General features: G+C 30.8%; 1 protein-coding gene across 1 annotated transcript; it reads right to left on the bottom strand.

Moving 5' to 3' along the window:
* Nucleotides 1-836: 836 nt before the first annotated feature.
* On the bottom strand, nt 837-26021 carry LOC145249436 (phospholipase A2-like). The gene is made up of 5 exons (XM_080110996.1): nt 25091-26021; nt 21778-21917; nt 13800-13959; nt 12357-12506; nt 837-1152 (listed from the first exon to the last, which is right to left on the bottom strand). Exons 1-5 carry the CDS (start codon nt 25267-25269, stop codon nt 1095-1097), a joined length of 687 nt encoding a protein of 228 aa, XP_079967122.1. The 5' UTR covers nt 25270-26021; the 3' UTR covers nt 837-1094.
* Between the last annotated feature and the right edge of the window lie 342 nt (nt 26022-26363).

Genomic DNA, 26363 nt, shown 5'->3' with positions numbered 1-26363 from the left:
CATTTATTGAATGACTATTTACCAGTGTATTCCAATTAAATAGTTGTTGTATTTCGCTCATTTGAGTCAATATATAGCGCATGACGAATTCTCACGAATATGAATATTCTGTGCAGCTAAACTGCCATATATATTTGCATAACTTACTACGTAGCTTTATCTATGTATTGAGAACTGTTGAAGTAAATACTGAACATTTACGCATAAACTTATATCTTCGTATATTAATTTATGTGAGTAAATGAAGTAATCATATATATATATATATATATATATATATATATATATATATATACAAGATATGTATATATATATATATTATATATTATACATATTTATCTTATATAAATTATATATGAGTTATATGATTAATTCATTTAATCGTATAAATTAATATACGAAGATATAATTTTATGCGCGAATTTTTGGGTATTTATTTTAACAGTGCTCAATATATAGGTAGTGCTAGTTAGTAAGTTATAAGAATATATATGGCAATAAAGCTACACGGGACTTATATATATATATATATATTATGTATATATTATATATAAAATATATATATTTCATTTATATATTTTATTTATATATATTATTATTTATATATATATATATGCATAAAGATATATATATATATATATATATATATATATATATATATATAATAGTTCAATTTTTATAAATAGTTTTGGTCAGACGATCTTTCTGTGCGTTCTCTTTAGTTCTACAACATTCTCTTTTTGTGTTGTATGAAATATTTCGAGATAAAATAACTTTATCACATGGAAAATATTTTACATTTTCAAATTTAAATATTGCTTAAGTATAACTGATACTATTTTTCTTCGTGTATTCATATAAACGCTGGTTTGCATATAAAATTCTGATTTTTTTCGTAAGACTAATTTTTCGTTATGGGCCCGTTTGTTTGGAGTTACAACGCAATCCTAATAATGGAATGGCACTTAAAAACAAATTTGAAATGTTTTCGGCTTGAAGTATCACAGTTATTAAGTATAACATTTCGTCTTTAATTATTCCCTTTCCATCTTCATTTTGATCTTCTTAAGTAAGATACGATAGCTTTTGATCAGTTATGGCGAGGAAAACTCCATTTTTGATTGTAATTCGTATTTTTGACATGTGGAAAACCTGAAAAGCAAAGGAAAAAAATTAATTAATTTCGGTTATTTTTGTTTATGTTGTATTGAGTTTTCCAACATTTTCAATCCCGAATTTTATTTAAAGAAATGGTCCATCGAGGTAGAATTTTTTACTTCTGTTACATAGTGTATATACATGGGTGGGAATATATAAGCAGCAGACAAAGATGACTGTCTTGAGAACTGATTAGCAACAGAGTAGCTGAAAAATGTGGACATGCAAATTATGAAGGTTGCGCGAGAGGAAAAAACAAAGATAGAAAAATAGACTATTTGCACCCTCCAAAATAAATAATTAATCAACACAATCACCAACACCTGCACACGCCGTATCTATCATGTGACAGTTCTAATGTCATAAATAATATATATTGCTCCATTTGCAATAATAGAGAATATATTAGAGAAACACTTACACGTTTTCAAATCCGCTTAAACAATCATAAAGGACAATCAGACAGGAATCCATTTCAATTTACATGAACACATAATAGGCAATATTAGATACCTTCTAATATACTAAAATTGTCACACAAGAAAAAAAAGGAAAAGAAAAGAAATACAATGGATCATTTGATTAAACACACATAAAACAGGTCCTAACACAAGCCTGGGTCTGCTTAAATTCTACAATTTCTTTAAAACAATAATTAATTAAAACGATAACCTAAACTTACATACATAGTAGCGTCCAAAACTTAGGGAGAAAAATTGAAATCCTAATTTTTGTTAGAAATAATAATGTGCAAAGCTGAAATTTTGACAACTGGTAGTCATTATCATCCGTAATAAGATACTAAAATTTTAATCATTTGCAAAGTATAGACAAAGGATTATAACAATTATGTATTTAATTTTTTAATAGGAACGTCAAAGAGTAACTATGCTATATTCAAAGTTTTTGATTTCCTCTAAAGAAAAAGTTTTACTTAGGCATGTGTAAACGATGCATCAGCCGACCATGGCGACACGCAAACAATTTATTACTCTGTGGGACAAGCTGTTGTGAAGCTACACAAAAAAGCACGCCATTAGAGAGGTTTCAGAGAAAGTGAAACGTTCCAAGAGTGTTGTAGGTAGGGTTGTTAAATTCTACAATGATATTAGCAAAATAGTTAATGCTTTTAAAACAGGCAGACACCAAAAAAATTCGGCAAGTGAAGCTCGAATAATGCAGCGTATGTCCTTCGGATTGTTTTAACTCTTGCGCAGAAATTAAAAAGAGTTATAAATAGTACCTCATGTTTTAATGTATAAAACCTACTGTTTCTAAATAAGTGCAAGATATAGGCCTGTTTAATCGACCCCTGCGAAGAAACCACTTGTTAGTCCGAAGAATAAAAAGAAGAGAATAGAGTTTTCAAACAGATATGCAATTTGTACATATGAAAATTCGGCAAAAGTGTTTTTCAGTGATGAAAGCAAGTTTAATTTATTTGGAAATGGTGGAAAGACAATGTAAGAGACGTATTGGTGAAATATTAATTGCAAAGTGTACTTAGAAAACTGCCAAGTTTGGAGGCAGAATCGTCATGGTATATGGACTGTTTTCTAGTCAAGGTACAATGCCTCTTATATGGTTATAAACTCGTGCAAACGTGCAGATCCATAAAAAAACATTATTTAAGATCATTTGCGCCAATCATACTGAATTAACATTTTGATAGGTCTATATTTATGCAGGATAATGCCCCGTGTCACAAGGCAAAGGTGGTAATGAGTTACCTTTGCGAGCAAGATTTCGAGTTTATGGATTGGCCATAGCAAAGTCCTGAGTTAAATCCAATAGAGAATCTTTGGAAGACTTTAGTAGGGAAAGTTATGGAAAGAACTCCCACGAACACGGAGGATTTGTTGGTGAAGTTTTAAGAAGAATTCTTTAAAATTAGTATAAAGGATTGTCAAGAACTGATCCGTTCTTGTAGTCCAAGATGTGCTGCTGTCATTGAGAGCAAGGGTTCATTTAATAAATGTTGATTGTACATGTATTTTTATTGTTTTTTGGGTGTTTAAATTGATTTTCTCAATTTCGTCACTTGCTTTTGGATGTTCCTATTTGGAAACAAATAAATAACTGTTATAATTCTGTTTCTATCCTTTGCAAATGATTCACATTTTAATATCTTATTATGGATGATAACGACTACCAGTTGTTAAAATGTCATCTTTTCACAGTTGTTACTTCTAAAAAATTATAGATTTAAAAATGTTTCTCTTAGTTTTCGACACTGCTGTATACTTATATATAAATTGTTTTGTTCTATATTGATGTCAATATATATATTACATCTTTTCGTTTTATAAAAAACACATGTATCAAATTCTGTGATTGTTAAATTATTACCATATAGAAATCATCATCATCAGCACAGCAGCATCATCATCGTCATCATCGTCATCATCATCATCATCATCGTCATCATCGTCATCCTCATTTTCGTTATATCCAACCATTCTATCTGCACTATTATATTATAATATATCCATTTATCTATATTTATTTATATCTATTTAAACATCATTTGCTTCATATATTTACTTGTTCACTGACTTTATTATGTATGTGCAAGAATATGGATTGATGTGCCGTTGTCATTGAGAGCAAGTGCTCATTTAATAAATATTGATTGTACATGTATTTTTATTGTTTTTTTGTTTGTCTCATAATATGAATATATGCATATGCGTCTATGTATGTGCGTGCAATTTTATATATGCATATATATGCATATATATGTATATATATATATATTTATATATATATATGTGTGTGTGACTGTATATGTTTTTGTGCGTATATATGTACGTATGTATATATATATATATATATATATATATATATATGTGGGGGGTGTTATATGTGTGTGTATGTCTGTAATAAATACTAGGCTAGTTACTTGCTGGATTTGTTCTATCATGTGAATTTATGTATGTACATGTGTGTATTAGTGTATGTGCATGCATATATATACATGTGTGTGTATATATATATATACATATATATATATGTATATATATATATATATATGTTTATATATACATATATACTCGGTTTTTTTATTCAAAAGTAATGGACTAATGAATTCAACGAGGTTGTTAGATAGTGCTCAATAAAAAGAGCTGATAATACTTGTTTATTGTTATATAAACATGCTCACATTTGTTTCAATCAAACAACAGATATAATCAGGCAGCGACTTGACTATTCAAATGTTCAATGAATAACCAATGAATAGTATATATATATATATATATATATATATATATATATATATATATATATATATATATATATATGAAATAAAATGGAGGTGGAAGGACCTGGATACTCAACGTTTCGCCCGATCTATGCGGGCTTCTTCAAGAGGGATGGTCATTGACGAGAGAGTCGGAGGATTGGGGCTATATATAATGATGGGGGAGAGCAGCGTGTTTTCCTTATGTAAATTAGATGTCATATATACATGTATATACATTTTATGAGAGAAGAACTAATTAGAGTAAACTAGTGTAGTGGATTACGTCTAAAAGATAAAATATCGTAGAGATTAAAAATTGTGTTTGGAAATATAGCGGTGATAGATTAAATAAATAAAATGACACGAGATTACGAAAGATTTTTTTTTTTTTTTTTTTTTTTTTTTAAATTAGAAATAATTGAATTGGGATAAAATAGCGCAGTAACTTAAAAGATGGTATCTAAAAATAAGAATAGGAGGTGATAAAATGGAGTCTAAAAATAGATAATGATAAAATACAGTAAATAAGTAAAATAAAAATAAAATTAAGTGAAATTACGAATTTTTTTTTTTTTTTTTTTTTTTTTTCGCGTTTAACCGGTGTCTAAGTTGTTTTCTTTGATAATTATTTTCGACAGAAAGGGAGCAACGTGGAAAAAACCTTTTCTTTGCTTAATTATATTGCTGGAATGGGAGATTATAGCTGACTCAATTAAACGTCGTGTGGATCTGTTATGTATGTGTTTAAGGAAAGTTGCTTTGTTAAAATCAAAATGGTGGTCGTTTTCCATGATGTGACAAAATATGGCGTTGAGTGTATTGTTGTTTTTTACATCTCTTTTGTGTTCATATATTCTTTTATTTAAATTACGTTGAGTTTCTCCTACGTATATTTTTCCACAATCAAGGCAGGGTATGGAATATATTCCGGCTTTGGTGTTAATGTTGGTGTTAGTTATAATTTTACGTGTTAGATCCCTAATTGTTAAAGAGTTTAGTTTTGTTATTTGAATGCCTGTCTTATTTAGGTTCTTATATATTTATCATTATCTATTTTTAGACTCCATTTTATCACCTCCTATTCTTATTTTTAGATACCATCTTTTAAGTTACTGCGCTATTTTATCCCAATTCAATTATTTCTAATTTAAAAAAAAAAAAAAATTCTTTCGTAATCTCGTGTCATTTTATTTATTTAATCTATCACCGCTATATTTCCAAACACAATTTTTAATCTCTACGATATTTTATCTTTTAGACGTAATCCACTACACTAGTTTACTCTAATTAGTTCTTCTCTCATAAAATGTATATACATGTATATATGACATCTAATTTACATAAGGAAAACACGCTGCTCTCCCCCATCATTATATATAGCCCCAATCCTCCGACTCTCTCATCAATGACCATCCCTTTTGAAGAAGCCCGCATAGATCGGGCGAAACGTTGAGTATCCAGGTCCTTCCACCTCCATTTTATTTCATATCGTCGGATTTAATCCAGCTCAACAATCATATATATATATATATATATATATATATATATATATATATATATATATATGCGTGTGGGCATGTATGTGAATGTATGTATATGCTGGTATGAATAAGCACGCACAATTTTAAAAGTAGGGCTTACTATTAGGCCTGTTAATATACTTATTGGTATTATTTTATTATTATTCATGTATATACATACATGTACGCATATATATTTATATATATGCGTTTATAATGTATATATGTGTTCCTATTATATATATATATATATATATGTATGTATATATATATATATATGTATGTATATTTCTACCCGTATAATGCATATATATGTTGATGTGTACATTTTTGTGCTGCCTTACATCCTTTTGTATATTTATTTATGCATATATATATATATGCATATATATTTGTATATGTATTTTTCTATGTTATGTATGCATGCGTATTTGTTTATATGCGCTTGTATATATATATATATATATACATATATATACATATATATATATATATATACAATTGTACGTGTCTGCCTGTACAGATATAAATTTATATGGATACATGTGTGTATGTGTATGATTATATATGCGTGTGAATAGATGTACATGACTGTATATGTATCTACATGTGTATGTATATGTATACACGAATGTGTATGTATGCATTCAAGTCTGTTTATATATATGATATTTATATATCCATGTATGCATATTGGAATTGATGTTTTATATATGTATGGGCATTGCAAGTGGTTATATATGGATATGTATACGTATATATGGGTTTTAATTGGAGGTGTATGCACATATATCTGTGAATGCATCATATATAACTTTTTTTTATTAAGAAGTTACTAATGGTATGTGGTTAATATATAAATATTATTGTTGACTCACATGGCGCTTTCAAACAAGTCAACAAACGATCTGACTGGAAACCTGTGGTGTTCTCTGGAGGCTGAGTGACAACAAGTCTCCCCAGACGTCCAGCTCTTTCCACCTCCTTCGATGGCATTTGCAAATGAATTTGCATCATCGTAACAGCCGCTTACCATCGATTTCTCGCCGGTAGTGGTCATTGGTTTATACTGGAATTTGAGTGGCACTAAGCCTCCCCAAAGTCCTTATTCGCTTTGAGGTTGTCCAACTGAGGTCTAGCTGGCGCTCTCTCCTCGCTCTTTCAGTGCTTCTTGACACTTCTCAGCTCTTTGGTGTCACTTTTTTATTGGGAGGAGCGGTGGTGATACTATGGGGGAATACATGCTGGGGGTGTAGAACTTTTTGATATGCAGCTTCGGTGTTCTTCATTCCCTGTAAACCTTTTTCGTTAGATTGTCTTCTTGTATTATTCTCCGCATTCAAGTGTTTTCCTAAATATTTCAATCGTTTTCATTCTCGTTAGTCGTTGTACTTTTGCAATTATTTCTCTGATTCCAATTTCTGACATTTTTTTCCAAGTTTTTTCGGAATTGTTCCTAGTGCTCCTACTATTATCGGTTCTATTTTGATTTTCTTCATCATCCAAATCCCTTTAAACTCTCTGACTAGTTCTGTGTATCTGCTTCGTTTCTCCTTTTCTTTCATACTCATCCTGTGGTAAGCTGAGATAGCAAAGTCTACGATTTGACAGGATTTTCCTTTCTCGTTAATTATTACATCTGGTCTTCTTGCTTGGATGGGTTTGTCCGCCTGTATGTCCATGCCCTAGGATTTTGTGGTTCTCGTTATCGAGTGATGTTGCGGGTTTATGCTTGTACCATTTGTTTGTACGCTCAAAATGCAGTCGTTTGAATAATTCCCAGTGAACCTCCCTCCCCACTTGGTCATGTCTGTTTTTGTATTCCTTTTTGGTCAGTTTCTGCATTCACTTACTATATGGTTTATCGTTTCGTCTCTTTGTCCACGGAGTCTGTATTTGCTGTTTTCTTGTGTTTTATGGACTCTTGCTTTGATATGGTTGATTCTTATCGAGTTATCTTGTGTTGAAGTTATTAGAGATTCAGTTTCTCGGTATATATATCCTTTTCGCATCCATGTCTAGGTGTTATCGTTATTCTCATCTTTTGTCATTCTAATGAATCTTCAGTGGAGTTGTTTCTCTTCCCACTTCTCTTTTCTCGTTTAGTCATTTGGCTCTCTGTTTTCTGCTTTGTTGTTTTTTTCTGTGTCTTCCGCTGCCATAATAATCCTTTCAGTGTTTAGCATTATGTATTTTTCTAGTTCTTTTTTGTGTCCTTCACACAGTCTTCTATGCAGATAAGTCCTCTCCCGCCGTCTGTCTTTTTTATGTAGAGCCTGTCAATATCGTCCTTTGGGCGTGGTGCATTATGTATAGTCATGAGTTTCCTGGTTTTCTGGTCGAGTTGTCTGAGTTCTACTTTTGTCCACCCTATAAACGGTCCAGAGTATCTTACTAGTGATATTGCCCATGTATTTATACCTGTTATTAGGTTACTGCTATATAATTTCGTTTCCAGGAGTTTTCTTGTTCTCCTGAGGTATTACTTTCCAACTTACTCTTTCATTTCTCTTGCTCTGATAGTGTCAGCTTCCAGAATTCCCAAGTATCTATAGTCGTCTTGTGCCCTTAGCCCTTATTTCTGTTTGGTTTGGTAGTTCCATGGCTTCTATCGTTTCTAGTTTTCCCTTTCTTATAACTAGCTGTGCGCACTTTTCCATTCCAAATTCTATTTGGATATGTTGACTGAAGATCCTGGTAGTGTTAATTAGTGTCTTTACCTCCTTTTCTGTCCTTGCAAAAAGTTTCAGATCGTCCATGTACATCAGGTGATCCATTTTCTCCTCTGTATTGGAGAACTTGTACCCTGCTTGGAACTTTCTCAGAACACTATTCAAGGGCATCATGGCTATGATGAACAGTAGTGGTGATAGTGAGTATCCTTGGAAGATGCCTTTTTGTGTGTTAATTTCTGTTATGTGTTGTTCATCAGCTGTCAATTCCAGTCTCCATGTTTTCATTACATTTTCTATTACATTGGTGATCCCGCTTAGTATTTTATACATTTTAAGGCATGCTATTATCCATGATTGGGGGATCCTGTCGTACGCCGTTTTGCAATGGATCCATCCCATGGCTAAATTCTTTCTTCTCCTTTTTACCTCCTTTAGAATCTTTTGATCTATATATAGCAGGTCATGTGTTCCTCTTTTTCTTTTTTGACATCCTTTCTTCTCCTCGGGGATGAGTTCAGGGTTATTCAGGGAGTGGTAGATTTGTTCCATCAGTTGTGCTGTCAGTATCTTCCACATAGTTGGTAAGCACGTGGTTGGTCTATAGTTGCTAGGGACGGTTCCTTTCTCCGTGTCCTTTTGTAACAGTGTAGTTCTACTTTTTGTCATCCAGTCTGGTACGCTTGCTTCCTGTATACATCTTCTCAGGTTTTGGGCTAGCCTTTCCTGTAAGGTTGTGAATTTTTTGAACCAGTATGCATGTATTCCGTCGTGCCCTGGTGCTCTCTAGTTTGCCATTTTTCCTATGATTTTCTTTAGGGTTTCCTTGCTGATTTCATTCGCTGTTCTTTCTTCTATTTGTTGTAACTTTCTTGATATCTTTCAGCCATTCAGCATTTCTATTGTGATCTCCTGGTTCTTCCCATATATTACACCAGTGGAGTTTTGTTTTTTTGTCGGTTTTGATTGTTCTGTTTTGTTTTTTCCTCCGTTCATATTTTAGAAGAATTGGCTTTCATTAGTTTCAAATGTTCTGTTTTGTTTGCATTGTTCAGATTTATATCTATACCGTCTCAATCTCGATTCTTTTGCTTTTATTTTTTGGTCCAGTTCTTCATGTTTCTTGTTTAGACTATCCCTGCCAGTTACGTTTCCAATATTCCGTTTTCTCCACATTGCTTTCTTCCTATTGATTATTTTGGTTTCTTTTTTTATGTTTGTGTATTTGAGTTTCTAGTCTTATTTCCCATCCATGTTTTCTCAGTCCGCTTGTCCCCGGTTGTTTTTCTGATTTAAGATTCATACTTGCCTTTTGCGCCAGCGTAAATGAGGTTGTTTAAATCTGTGATTGTATTTGTTGGGATGTGTGGGAGGAGTTTGTTAGCCTTCTCTGTTTCTGTTTTTAATTTCGTCTGCTCTTGGTTCCTTAACGATGGGAGCTTTGCTTTTTACTCATTCATCAGCTGTATTATTTTATTTATTTTATTTGCATCATTCTCTGTTAGTTATGTTTCATCGTTCTCGGTTTCCACGTTCGTAGGCTCAGTTCTTGGTTTGTTTTCGGCCTTCGGTGTTTTTACTTGTGAGGCTTCAACTTACGGGGTTCTCTACGTGCGGTTTCTTTGGGGGATGCTTCTTGCTCAGTTTCATCATTTATTTTTCGCTGAATTTCTGCTAGTTCTAGTTTAGAGGGCCAACCTTTCTTGAGTATCAGTTTTTCTTGGTCCGCAATTCTTTGTTCTGTTGTAAGATAGTCACTGGATAGGTCCCATAGTTCTTTAATTCGTTTCCGATAACCTCCATATCTATATTTAGGATGACTCCTATAATAGCATCCCATTACGAGTCTATTCTTTTTTGTTGTCCATTTCTTTCTTCGTTTTTTTTTTCATTTTGATGGTTATCATGACTGTGCTGTGTTTGTTCGGTATCATTTTGTTCTCTGAAAATAGAGGTTATACTTACCTGTTCAGCGTCCATGTTATTTGAGTTTCTGAAACTAGAAAGTTGGCCAATATTCGCAGGATGACGATGGGTTTCTCATGCTGGCTACCGAAGGAGCACCTGCGGATCATAACAGTCAGATCTTTCTTCTGGATCCCATAGTTTGGATAATTTGTAATTGACATTTTTCATTTTTTGGTGTTTGTGACAGCACCGGCCCCAGAAATATTTTACCTGTTGTTCTGACGCAGGGATAGTGTAAATCTCCCATGTATACAAGAAAAGAAATATCACACATACATATGGGACATGAACAAGAAAACAAAAAAAAACAAAAAAACATAAATAAAAAATAAATAAATAAAATAAAATAAAATAAATAAAGAAAATAAATAAAGAAAGAAAATAAAAATATATATATATTTTTTTTAAAATTTCCAACTAAGTATTCTACTTACTAGAAGTCAGGAGTAATGTTCTGAAAGAGGGCGTTTGAAGATAGGTCTACCTTACACCATACTGCTTAGCCGCTGGAAATGTTGGATGGGAAAAGAGGAAGGAAATTTTTCCCGTCGCTGTTGTAGTATTTAATTCCCTCGTCCAGAGACGAGGCAAATTTCCACGTCCATATCGGTAAAAGGACTGGTTTCTGTTATAAGTTCGAACTAACATTTAATTAGATGATTCGCCAGTCGCCCGTCTGGTTATTTTTGCATTCATTTTTAGAGGATTTTCATTAAATTTTCATGGACAAACAGAATTATGCGTTTATATCGAAACAGACTGTCTTCTGAAATAAATTTCAAGTAACATTTAACTTTTTTTAACATTAATATAGGAAAGTATAGATTTATGCGTAAACTTTAAGTATTTACTTCAAAAGTGCTCAATACGTAGGTAGAGCTAGTTAATAAGTTATAAAAGGTATAGGGCGATTAAGCTACACTGAATATTCCGCATTTCACCGACTCTAGGACTCCTCAGGTTTATGCACGAATTCTGTGGTTGTTTGTAGTTCTTATATGCTCATCTTCTATTGAAATTATAGTTAGCCAATCAGCTTACTAGTATCCACTGCGCCCTTCCTATCAGCCAATGGGAATGAATTTATCGGACAAAGGCCTATTTGACCTCTGGTTTACCTGTTTCTTTGTGTGTGCTCTATTTAGCCTGGATATTTAGCTTCTTGATCTGTTTTAAATCTAGGTTAGTGTTTCTTTTTTTTTAATGCGGAATATTCAGTGTAGCTTAATCGCCATATACATTTTATAACTTACTATATATATATATATATATATATATATATATATAGAGAGAGAGAGAGAGAGAGAGACAGACAGACAGACAGACAGACAGACAGACAGAGGCAGAGAGAGAGAGAGAAAGATATCGATAGATAGCTAGATATATATATATATATATATATAGGTAGATAGATAGATAGATAGATATATAGATATAGGCGTGTGTGGGTTTCAATTAATAAATACACTGTGTGTGAAGGAAGGTCCTGTTTGTGGGCCGTTAAACCGTTGGAAAACCCTAAATCATCGCGCTTTTGAATCATATTTGTACAAAAGTATAATGTATAAACTGTTATAAACTTTAAGTCAAACTGAATGAACTGCAATTATGTTAAGCACTGTGTTACTAATATAAGATTAACAATTTGCAGATGAGTAAAGGCTTCCATTGAACGTGATAGTTTAAGTAGAATATATCTATCGCTTTCAATTATCTATTAGTTCATCATGTTATCTATTGTTCATGCCTGGCACACTCTTATGCCTCTAATCGGGGATAAAATTTATAACTTACCTTGTTTTCACACAGACTTGTATAATTTTTTCTTCAATGCATTTTAATTGTAAGAAGTTAAAGTACATATTGTAGATTATGTTCGCTATTTTATTGTCCTTTTGTTGCTGCAGACACTTTTTGAACTCCCGATCACAACTACAATGGCTACTGAAAAGGTAATGAACAAAATAAATATAAAACATACATTTAATTAAAAAAAAAACTAAATATGAATGGAAACTCTATCAAACCTGCCAAATTAAGAATAATACAAAAATACATCCTTATAGATTATTAGCTGATAATTCTTTATCCCATTCTTAGAGAAAAAGAGAAGATAAACCGTGGTCAAGAGTAACTCCTTAAATATGAACAGCAATACATACGCCAAATACTCTGCGACTAATATGCGTAATAGAGTAATGAAAAAATTATCACATTACCAAGATTAATTATTAATACATTTAAAACACATACATCAGAAGGTATGAACAATCATGACCATTAAATACTTTTTGCAAAACAATTTATCAGATAAAACATAGTAAATGTTTTCTAAAACGCATAGCATGTATGATTGGAAAATAATGGATTTCATTAAAAAAATATTGATCTGTATAATACTTCTAATTTTTCTAACTGCTTCAGTATTATTTACAAGTGTTTCGAAGAATTAATTATTGTAAAAAACTGTTAATGGTGCGCTTTTAGTTAACACATTTTAAAAATAATTTGAAAAATTATTTTTGCATTATTACTGGAATATAGGGTGGTCAAGTTAAAAGTAGCCCGACTCCCTAATCTTTTTCAAATCATTTTTTTTTCAGATTTAACAACTTACTTAAAAGTAGCCCGATTGCTCTAACCTTCCTCTTTATGACGAACTGCATCTTAAGACAAAATGCAATTCTTTTCCACCAAGACGGCGATACATGGCACATGTATCACATATCACTCACCCAAGTACATGACATGTTTACGGAGGAGCAAACAATAAGCGGAAATTGTCATGTGATTTTTATCTTTTGAGCACTTAAAAAATGTTTATACAAATAATTCTAACGATCTAGAGCAACTAAAGGAGAACATTATTAACGCTAAAGGATAATCACCAGAGAAGATCTACAGGCAGTATCTATTATTTGTTAAACGTTCCAAGAAAGATATGGGTGTCAACGGGGAGAACTTCTCACATATGTATAACACTAAATGTAATTTAAACAATGCTACACGTAATTTAAACAATAAAACAATTTTCATCCTTCTCACTACTAAATTTTCTGTGCTACTTTTAAGTGGGTCACGCTGTATTTTGTATTTTTCCGTTACATATAAACCTCTCTGCCAAATAAAACATATTTAAGTCATTAGATAAGTCTTTGTGCCCAATAAAACATATTTAAGTCATTACATAGATTGCTATGTTTTAAAAAATAGGATAAAAAAGTATGTTGTACACACACTGTGAACATCGATAGATTATGGAGACCATATTTCACTTTGAAACGAGGAATGTGTATTTTACAATGGTCGTGCTTTCGGCAACAAATGTCAACTTCTCGTTCACTTCCAAGGTCTGGATATGAATCAGCTGTATTTCCGATTCCGCACCATTTTGTACCTGTAAAATAAATATAAAGCATGGATGTATAATACTTACTTTCAACATTTAACAATAAGGCATGTTTCTGTCTTTTATTTACTATAAGAGACATTTCTAATCATTGAGTGCTATCGATAATAGGGCGCTTTATGATCGTTCCCAGCCTTAGTATAAAATTTATTATCCGATGTTTATATGAATTTAATAAAATACATAAAAATAAACTACCAAATAAATTGCAAATATTTGATATGACTTTCTTCCCGCACATTAGCATGTGTTAAAAAAGAAGGTGATATATAATGAGAGGGAAACTGTCACTGTTGTAAGTGAAAGAGTCTTTGTGTGTGTCTTTGTGTATGTGTATATTTCCCTACGCAATACCTTTGTCAATTTCAAGCCTACAGATTCGAAATTTAATATACAGGGTACTGAGATTTGGAAAAATTGATCTGATTTGTTTTCGGGCAGGAATTTGGCGATTAAGGGGGGATTAAAACTTATTTTTGCTGATGTCAAATTATTGCAAATACTCATTGTCAATTTCAATAAAATAAACATCGTTTCAGAAACGATCGTACAATCGAGTTTATTTTGTTTGTTTTTCTTTTTGGAACTGATTTTCAATTCAAAAATATAACTCGTTTTACTCAATATGCATATAGCCCTAGGATATCTAAATCTAATAAGTGTATATATATATATATATATATATATATATATATATATATATATATATATATATATAATGTACAATGGTCACTGTCTTCATTTAAAAGTATTAGTACATTTGTTAATATATTAAATTAAATCTGCCCTTTAGACTCTAGGCCTAATTTCATCTCGAAAATATAGAACATATGTATACAGAAATCTGTATAAAAATATATCTATATACACATAAATACACACATATATATATACGGCCATATACATATGTAAATATATATATACGTATATATACGTATGCATATATATACACATATACACACATAAGTGTATTCATACATATACATATATCTAAATACATATATACATATATACATATACACACATATATGCATACATATATTCTCTCTCTTTCTTTATTTATATATATATATATACATATATGCATACATATATTCTATATGATGATTGCAACGAATTGTCAGACGAGTGCCACTCCCTCAGTCACTGAAAGTCCATGAGCCCGAAGATAACCTTTTGTTTTTATTAGTCCTGACAGCGAATTCACACGCTCAAGCAGACATGGCATTGAAGACGGTCCTTGGCATACATACATACATATATATATATATATATATATATATATATATATATATATATATATATATATATATATATATATATATATATATATATAAATATATATATATACACATACATACGCATACATACTCATAAACATACACAAATGCACACATCCGTACATCCATCCATACATACACAATACATATAACACATACATACAAACATGCACATACACACATGCACACACATATACGTATATATGCATACATATATAGTATCATATACAAATACATACACAGATATACATACATATTCACATACATATACGTACACATGTATGCACACATGCATACTTACACATAAAGTTACCTACATATATCTACATATACATATATATGCACTTATTAGTATACATATATATGCATATATACATATACATACACACAAATATGTATACGTATACACATACAGACACACATAAACATATATACACAAAAATAAATAAAAATATATACCCACATACATATATACATGCATGTACAAATAGGTATACATACACATCCTTACACTAACACATATATTAACATGTATACATACATAAAAACACACACATATGCATATATAGAATGATGGCAGATCAATTATTACATGCTTCCAACATTTCAAGGCTACACACGTGACACTTTTTCCATCGCCACGGACAATTTTTGTAGACAAATGCCTGAGGAAGTATCTATACAAAGATGATGTTACAGAGGGTTAGCTTTGTACGACAGCTAAGTCTCTCTCTCTCTCGGTTAAAAATGTTGAGATCCAGCAACAAGCATGAACAAGATAGCCAGCAACAAATCAAACTGCATACCAGCTTAATGCGGGTACTGGTCTCCCGCTTTATTCTTTTTATTTTATGTTTTATTTGTTTTTATACATACACACATTTATACATCTATATAACTATAGCTATTAAATGAGAAAAACTCATAAATTTAACGATGCTATAAAGAGTTGTCAATAAATGTAGAACAAAAGATATATATATACATATAATATATAATGATATGATTATAATATAACAATATAATATATATGTATATATATATATATATGTGTGTATATATATATATTGATATAATACAATTTACAAGGTAACGATGATCTAAAAACAAAGCTGTTTCAGGAAACAATTAACCTCAAATTGGCTTTGGTACGAGCAACCAGCATAATAAAAAAGTATTTATAAATACTTAAAACAATTCCAGCCAGATCTCGATGTAATGAAATACAGACAATTGCTGTAAAGGGAACTGCGTCTACTCTTAAAAGTGTCATCGGGTCTTAACATACATTTTAATTGAATCGAGTGTAAGCTCAAAAAAGGTGACTTTGATCTCGTAAAACTAACTGAAGTATTTTTTTAATGAATCTGGTGGATTCTTAAGACATATTGGTTTACACGCAGATCATCGTTTAGTGACTTAAAACATGTTCGTCTTTCACAGTTTTCAAAGGTAAAACAGGAAATATCGAATTGCTTAAACAATATGACATATTAAAATTTAAAAGAGGAGGGCTAGAGGTCATGTGAAATATAGAATTCTGTGTGGCTTACCATTTTCATATAGACTTGTAATTCTTGTAATTATAAACGATTTTCATTGACGGAAAATAATCTGAGTTAAAATGTTTGTGTGAAAATCTTTGGAAGTGACGAGGAAAGCGAACACAAACGAATCCGAGAAAGAAAAAGTGTAGCAATTTGGACCATTTGCTTTTTTATTGTTCGTAGGAATCGCTTTGTGATTCAGTCGCCAAATTTCCTTTCCACAAAAGGGCAATTACATAAACATTTATAATTGGAAAATTGAAAAAGAAAACGAAACTTTATAACAAAACATTTTTATATAAGAATATAAAAGTCACTTTCATTTATTTAAGCAAACACGTGTTTGGTGAAGAAAGCTGGATTTGTAGTCACGAGTAAAAATCGGAATAGTGTGAATGATACGCCTAAGCAATATACGCATGAAAGTGTATGGCAGCATAGCATTGTGGCCAATTATATAATCATTAGACCTTAATATATAAAGCATGAACCTAAGTAAACTACCAATAGCGGTGATAAAAAAGTTGTTTACAATAACAGGTTATAGACAAGGATAATCGAGCAAGGTAGGCATGGTAAATAAATCGTATTGATATATAGAAAAATGAATAGCATAAGAGAATGCAGGCTATATATATATATATATATATATATATATATATTGGGCAAAGTGGCAAAAAAATAAGCTAAATGGAAGCCATCTAGAACATATGCTGTAGAATGGAGAAAAAAAGGCCAAATACCCTAGTGTTCTGATTTAATGTTTTGAATATAATAAACTAGTCATGACCAAAGTTTCATTTCATTTGGATAAAACACTAAGAATCGAGGCCTAATTAGATTTGGGACCCGTTTTATTTTGGGCACCCTGTATATATATATATCACTATGTATTACTAATTATTACTATATATTTCTGTATATATGTATATGTATATTAATGTTTATACGTCTTACTTCTATATGTTTGCTATTATGTAAAAATAAGGGTTCCCATATTTTATTCAGTTCTAATCCAGGTCTATTTCGTAATTGGTGATCCCCAACAATATGTGCTGCTTTTTACAGTTGTCTTACTCGCCACCGTTCTTCGCTGTCTATGATTTTTACTTCGTCTCGTAGTGGTAGATCATTTCCCGTTCCCTTACTAAAACATAGTCTGTTATACTTGATTTTTCAATCCCTCTATTTACTACGGCTTTTCGATGTTCTTCTAACAGTACTTTTAGTGGACAACACGTCTAACTTTTACATAGTATTTCAGATTTACATGGGAATCCGTATACTATATATGAAATCTTAGTCATGGTTATTTTCTGTAAGGAGTTTGACTCTCAAAGCTGTTTTCTGAGAGTTGAATAACTCCTGAATACGGTCCAGATGCCATATAGATTACATATTCGTTGAGGCTTTTTAGAAACAACCTGTCATAGATGGTAGACAAACTGTGCTGAGCTTGGGAATTATGTATTTTTGTGTCTAATCCAGATTTCGTTCTCTCTGGATAGTTGTCTCGGTGGAGGGTTTTTTTCTTAAACGGTCTATTTCCTCTTCATATGCACTGCTGTTAATACAACACTTTTCTGAAGGGGGGTCCCCCGGGCAACGTCAGTTAGCGGGCACTGCTAGTATATACCAATTATTAGTAAAAAAAATAGTGATATTTATAAAGAGAAATAAAATAGGTTACAGGTTTAAAAAATCCGTATCGGAATTGTCGGCAATATATTTGCATTGATATCGGGAAATTGTCCATTACTCCAAAACATTATTTGATTTCCTTCTTTATTAAGAAATCTACTGCAGCGAACTAAGAGAAAATGCCACAAGCTTTTGAATATAATATATTTTAGTCTACATTTAACTCAAGAAATCTTTCTGGTGATCTTTATAAAATCATTGCAATGTAATTGTTTGAATTAACGTCTAATATGAAAAATGTTATCACCATTCGTACCATAATCCCCAATAGAGGAACATTCATATCCAACGATATCCTCTCATTCCAAAACACCTATTGTTAATTTTCTAAATCATTTTTATCGCTTAAAAGAAAACTAAAAAAATATACACTATCATTTTATACTTGTGTTCTACACAAAAAAATAATTCCGAACAAGCCTCCGTCTTATAAAAAAAAACAACTGTTACATTTTTGCGCCGGCCCTTTTTGCTCTTACAGCTATAAAACTTCTCTGAGACACATGATATCTTAGTCTTTTTTCAGATATTTACTTTGATATAAATCTGTCTTTTTTCTTAATCATATTTTATTTTTCAATTCTTGAATTATTATTTTGGATAATTTGCATAAATATTCCGAGAAAACTTATCTGAGAACACTTCCAACACATTAAGAGTATATATATATATAATTATATATATATATATATATATATATATATATATGTGTGTGTGTGGGGATGTGTGTGTGAGTGGGTGTGTGTGTGTGATTATTTAAATCATTAGCCAGACATGTATGTAATAAATATTGTCCTACACTCTTGAAAATCCATTACCTTATTGCTATTCAATATTTGTGATAATTGACTAATATTTATAATTCCATTATAAATAAACAAGTACAACTGAAATTGGGTTACACTCTTAGAAATCTGATTGTCAGTGCTGGTGAATTTCAAAAATGCAATTTTTACGCGAGCAAAGTTCAAAAGAACTATATGCGATATAATTATGTTGGAACTTTTGAAAATGCCAGAAAAAACAATTAAATAAAATAGAACTGCGTCTGGACCATGTTCAATACATCTAGCGTTAGTTTTTGCGTGTGATAAGAAATTCAAGAGATGCAGGGTGACCGTGGGGGAGAATGAGATAATTGAGAAGTGTAAGTCAGAACAACAAATTTGATTTGTCAAATAAAGGTGTTCATGCACTGTTCGACTTTAATGAGGAAATTGTCCACACAATTATTCCAGAGAAACTGAAGATGAAGATAATTTTCACTAAGTTTGTCCGAAGTTGTCTCAGAAAAGGAATTTGATATTCTGCTCGTCTTCATGCTCCGGTGACCTGCGATTAAAATTCGATCTACTGCAATGACGCAGAGACAAAGAGATAGAGTTCCCAGTGAGGGCATGCTGGCTCTTCCAGATCCAAGACGGCCAGACAAAACAAATCCACTTAGAAACGGGTGATCATCTTTTTTCAAATAGTGCGGCATAATCTATATGCATTGGGTACTCACTGAACAGACAGTTAACAAGGAATACAGTGTTGTTGTTTTAAGGCTATTCAGCCAGAAAAGGTAAATAAATCTTCAAATCGGGGCAATGTTACTTCCACCCAGTCCATATACCAGCCATTATTTCCATCTTTGTCACAGACTATCTGACCAAGATGCGTATCAAAGCAGTTCTTCCCCCTTTCTAAAGTCCAGGAATTGTTCATGTGACTATTTTCTTATTCCCTACCAACAAGGACATCTTTAGAGGCTGTTGCTGTGAGGCAATTAGGAGAATAAAAGGGGATTTGATGAGGCTCATTGGCATGCTCACACAAGAAGACGGGCATAGGGTCGCCCAGATGTTGATGGAACAGTACAAGAATGAATATCAATCGAACGAGTTTACTTTAAAGAGGATTAGCCTTTTCTTAGACAAATATACTAAAACGAACTTCTATAATATATATGTCCATAGTTATGCGAGGCGCACATTAAAGATTGAAATTGTCTTCTAGATATTGAACTTTCATTTATAAATTAGCTATTTTTATTATTTTTATTAGTTTTACTTATGTTATTTTTTATTCAGTTATTACGCGCGATTAAATTGCTGTATAGTTTTTATATAGTATATAAGACGTAAAATACAGAGGAGCATCAATTTTTTCTGCTACGAAAATGACGAACTAAGATTTGTCAACGTTGATAATACCTCGCTTGTCAATATCACGTCTAACCTCTCTCCGTAGATATTTTAACAGGTGAATACTATCAAGCCCAAATTGTCGAGAACGAAAACATTATCAGGTTAATTAGAGAAGAATAAAGATAAAAGCAATATATATATATATATATATATATATATATATATATATATATATATATATATATATATATATATAAAATAAAAATTACTATAAGTTTACCAAGGTAATCAAAATGGTAAACTTAAAATATATTATAAATATTAAAGAGTTAATATTTACAAGTAAACTAAACTCAGCCAGATGTAAAAGCTCAATAAAACCGAAAAGGAAATAGAGCTTATAATATGAACAAATGATTTATAAAACATGTTAAAAGACATCTTTAAAAAGAGTTAAAAATATATTTAATTTTAAAAAAGGAAGCACAAGATAAGTGGATAGTCTTTAATACGCGGAGTTTCGAAGAAATACTCTCCTTCTTATAAGAGGGCAGGAATTAGCAAAATGCAGGATCGGATTTTGCAATAAAAGTATTTAATGAAACTTCAAATAAGTCACAGATCTTACTTGGTTAAAAAAAGGGTGAGGTAAGAGGAACAGGAGGCAAAAGAAAAATGATAAAAAGATTTAACATGAATGGATAGTCCGGTGAAGGGTAAAAATCCAAGAATGGTAAAATCCAAAACGGTCGAATTTAAAATTTCCAATCCAATGGGTAAATTCCAAATTGTCCAAAACAATCCAAAAGGCAGAGTTCCTTGGAAAAAAGCGCAAATGGAATGAATTCCAAATCATTAAAAGAAAGAGCCCTGGAGATAATATTTAAAACACGTCTGTCAAGGCTGGATGAATCAAAATTAAATATGTTTTTAACTCTTTTTCAAGATGTCTTTTAACATGTTTTATTAATCATTTGTTCATATATATATATATATATATATATATATATATATATATATATATATATATATATATATATTAACCAATCGTTTCATTTTTTAAATATTATTTGTGTTCGATTTTTGCCTTTTCACAATTCCTCAATTTTGTCAATGTGCATTAAAGAAATTTTCGAATTTACTTACCGGGGAATGTCAAGCTTTTTCGTACACGTTTGTAGGCAATTGGCCACAAACGGATTTGTGTACATTTATTTAAGTAGTTTTCAAGTGCTCCTGTGGTCAAAAGCGTTACGTGTTCTTTATTAATGGGTAATGATTTCCCTCTTCAAAGACATAAAAAAAATATCGCCCATATATAAATTATTAAGATTATAGATAAAATGATAATCAAACAGTTTAATATAACTATTACACGGTGCAAACCAATATATAAATATACACACATACGGGCACAGAAACAGACAGACACACACATACACACACATACAAAAAAAGAACACCGACACACACACATATGTATATCATTTTTACAAACGGTCTATATATTCTCTAATAAAAAGTGTAAATATTTAACAACAAAGATATCTTAAAGACTGTTTTTTTTTAAATTAATATGGTTTATACAAATCAAATTTAACCAAAGCTTAATATATGATTTATATATTTAAAACATGTTTAAAATTCATGCTATAAGATTAAGAATTTATGGAATCTTGATTATTCCGTGTCTACAGAAATTGCTAAACAAATTCTAAGCTTTCCAACTTTCAAAGAGAATGATGTGTGCAGCCTTACACACTGTTATTATATTAAAAAAAGTTTCTATGAACATACAATGTGAAGATATTTAATACTTCCCTATTCTGATAAGTTATAATTTCGGTACTTGGTAGATTATTTATTAATTTAATGCAACTTTTAAAAAATGTTACACCCAACATCATTTATACATAATAAAATTAAACGGAAAACTTTTGCACATATTTAACAAAAAATGTAAAGGCACACAGACGAGGCAGCTGAATTTTCACCAAATTAATTTCATCTAATTTAGTTTGTTTTAAAAATTAAATTGAAATGATTATTAAATATTTTGTTAATTTTTGACAAATTATATGCTGTTTTCAAGGACTTCTGAGGGGCCATGTTAAAACATTTGCATTTAAATGAATTAAACAATACAGGTTCTCCATTTAGATTCTCTACATACCACGAGCTTATCATGTGCATACAAATATAATTGGATATATGATAGTAAATAATTTATATATATATATATATATATATATATATATATGAATGCATATATATATATGTGTGTATATATGTGTGTGTATATATGTATGCATATATATATATGTGTGTGTGTGTATATAGACGAGAATATTTGAATTAGTTTCCGAGGAAATAGAGAAATAAAGAGAGGATTAAACCAAGTTATGTGTTCATCAACTTTTCGTCTTCATCCTCAGAGTTCAGTTTGATAAATTAAATTAAACAAACAAAACACATGTAAAATATTTTAAAATATATTTTTATAAAATGAAACGTGTGACCCTATTCCATTTCAGACACGTTAAAAGTCGTTGAAAAATTAAAAATAAAGTGCGGGCAAGGCGTTGTGAAACAGTGTCATTTCTTTTTTTTTTAAATTATATGTCATATCGCCGTTAATATGTTTAAAAAGATATGATGCAATTCTTATTCATTTTGGAACAAGTATGTCCGTTATGACGAAAACATTTATTTGAAATAAAATGCTTGTATTTTTGTTTAGTAATTTATTTACTTATGTGTATTGCTTCTCATAAGAGGAGCTTTTTGTGTGAGGAAGTTTACATGTGTGCAAAATTAAATTATGTACTTTGGATTTTAAAAGAATTTGAATTATTCATGGCAATACTTTCACCGTAAAATTCTCAATTCTTAATATTAAGGAGTTTTTTTTAAACAATGGATTGTTGCTATTATTTTGATTATTGACCCATGCGTTATTCAAAGGTTTACAATTTTATCAGAGATTTTTATCTGTTTCAGCCTGAATGTCACACATCCGAGTACGCGCCAGGTGTTACCTCCTCCACAAGGATACCAAAGAATAAACACCCGTTCGTTTTTCCTTCCGAAGAATATTTTACTATTCAATTTTCTTAAAAAATATAATGTTAATAAACTGGAATCTTTATTAAAATCACTTTTGCATTTTTAGTATTTTCAACTATTAAATCATAAATTCTTAATATTGAATGTAATTTAGGAGTGAATTTTCCATTATTATTGACTCACGCGTTCAACACACTTTCACACTGTTATCGGACATATATATCTTATTTAGCATAATTTCTATAATCTATGTACGTACCAGGTGTTTTCTCCTCAACTAGAACTCGACAGAAGAAAGAAAAAGCTATATGTATTTTCTGAAGAATAATATTTTACTAATCCAAAATTAAAAAAAAAAGTTTTTTTCAATTTAAATTTAATCAGCAGAAGTGCTTATTAAAATTTATCTCCAACTTTTGGTCTTTCACACCGTTAAATATTAAATACTTAATATCATGTGCTTTGCAAACTGTGGATTTTAAATATATTGAACAAGAAGCCGAACGAAACAGCAGCAAGGAAAACTATAACAATAACAAAATAAAAAACAACGAGAAAAATTACCCAAAACATCCTTCCTTTGCAAAATAATAAAAACACACACAAGAAACAAAACAAAAACCCCTCAGATCTAAATAGAGATTTTTAAACCAGCAACGGGGTTTCCACGCTACTATATAGTAGTGAAACTTGGCGTCTCCAACTCCGTCCAAAGAAGAAATGAGACGGGTTTTATTCTAAGTGCCTAAAACAAGATTCTAGGGATCACATAGAACGACACAGTATTGAACTAACCTAAGTGTAATATAGTCAATATTCTGCAAACAACATTTAGATTGGCTCGGATATAAACTAGTATTGGCTCTAGAGAGAATTGCTAACCTAGTCTGTAAATAAACCTCTACTGAAAAAAAGTGAACAGGAAGACCAGAAAGACTTAAAGCAGATATTTTTTAGAGATTTTATTGCAACCGAAAGTAACTTAAGAGACAGTAAATTTTGCCTCAGATTGGAAACGGTGGTACACTTTGACTGCATTATATTTTGCAGGGCGGGAGAGTTCCATAGGAAAGTATTTTTTGTAGTTCCATTATTTTTATGATACGGTATGAAGTCACTTTATGTAAACACTAAAAAGAATGAAAGGCGATACCAGCTTGGATAAAAGATTATTGCTTATTTCTGTCTACAACATACGTGGAAGGAGAAATGATTACAAATTATACTAATGAGAAGAAAAAATATAAGAACATGAACAGCAACAACAATAACAGTAAAAATATATCAATAATAGAATTTAAAAACAAAAACACACACAAAACAATATTAGCAATAACAAAATTAAATAAGCTTATAACATTTTTGGGGGGAGCAATAAAAAAAAAATACTTACCCGTCCGTATGTAGAAGACATTCTGCTATTGAAGAATTATCCACTTTTAAGAAGGCAACAAGTCTTTTATCATCAGTAAATGCCTCAATCGCCAGGGTTACGGAAAATACACAATCAGCGTGAAATCCAAACGTAAGTAGTAAGAGCATACATATTGGCTGATTGAGTCGGACCATCATATAATGTTATTCCGACGTCGCAAAAACGTTGACCTTTTTTATTTTATGCTTTTCTTGCTGTACAAATTTTATAGCTTCGTTGTCTTGATTTTAATTAAGTTATCAATGTTTCACTTTTGTGTGTCTGTGCGTTATGTTATTTTTTGTTTTGGTTCGTCAGTAAAAACAGATGTTGCTATTTTTTCAGTCAAATGCACACAATTCACGCACCAGCGGACCGTGTTTAAAAGTAAATAATAATAATAATAATAATAATAATAATAATAATAATAATAATAATAATAATAATAATAATAATTGGAAGAAGAAGAGAAAAAAAATGAAAATGAAGAATTGAGGAAAAAGAAAAAAACAATAATTATGTTAAGAATAATAAGATTAATGTAATGTTCTCTTCTTAGATATCAAGGAACAGCAATTCTCCTCAGAGGGGAATACTTGATAATGGCCTGTGTATAAAACTCTTAGGTAGTAATACTGCTTCTACTACTACTACTATTACTCCTACTGATAATAATAATAATAATAATAATAATAATAATAATAATAATAATAATAATAATAATAATAAATAATACTATTACTAATATTATATCAATAAGTTGTCACTCAGACACACTTGCAATTACTAGAAAGCTATATTTTACCCTAACTCGCGTGAAAACTTCAAATAAGTATATTAGACGATTCTGTTGACTCTACCGCTGCTACTAAAGCCGGCACAAATACTACTACTACTACTACTACTACTACTACTACTACTACTACTTCTACTACTACTACTTATAATAATAATAATAAAATAATATTAATAATAATTACAACAACAATGAGAAGGGAAAGAATAATAATAATACGTATACTAAGATTTGCTACACATAAAAATAAAAAAGGAGAAAAAGAAAATAAAGACGAGTATATACCATCACTAAATTCATAAAACTGATAGTTTTACTTTGTGTGCTGTGTTTATTTCTTAATTATTTATTTTATTTTTGACATGTGCGTGCTTCGGGCGAATAAATCGACAATATTGTTTAAAATAGAATAATCGTGTACTTTGAACTTATTTATTATTTGTGTGATTGTCCCCT

This window comes from Euprymna scolopes, chromosome 28, assembly GCF_053919585.1.
Source record: "Euprymna scolopes isolate OS-2025 chromosome 28, ASM5391958v1, whole genome shotgun sequence".
Lineage (NCBI taxonomy): Eukaryota > Metazoa > Mollusca > Cephalopoda > Sepiida > Sepiolidae > Euprymna > Euprymna scolopes.
Note: the sequence above shows the minus strand (reverse complement) of the source record. Positions and strands in the feature narration are given on the sequence as shown.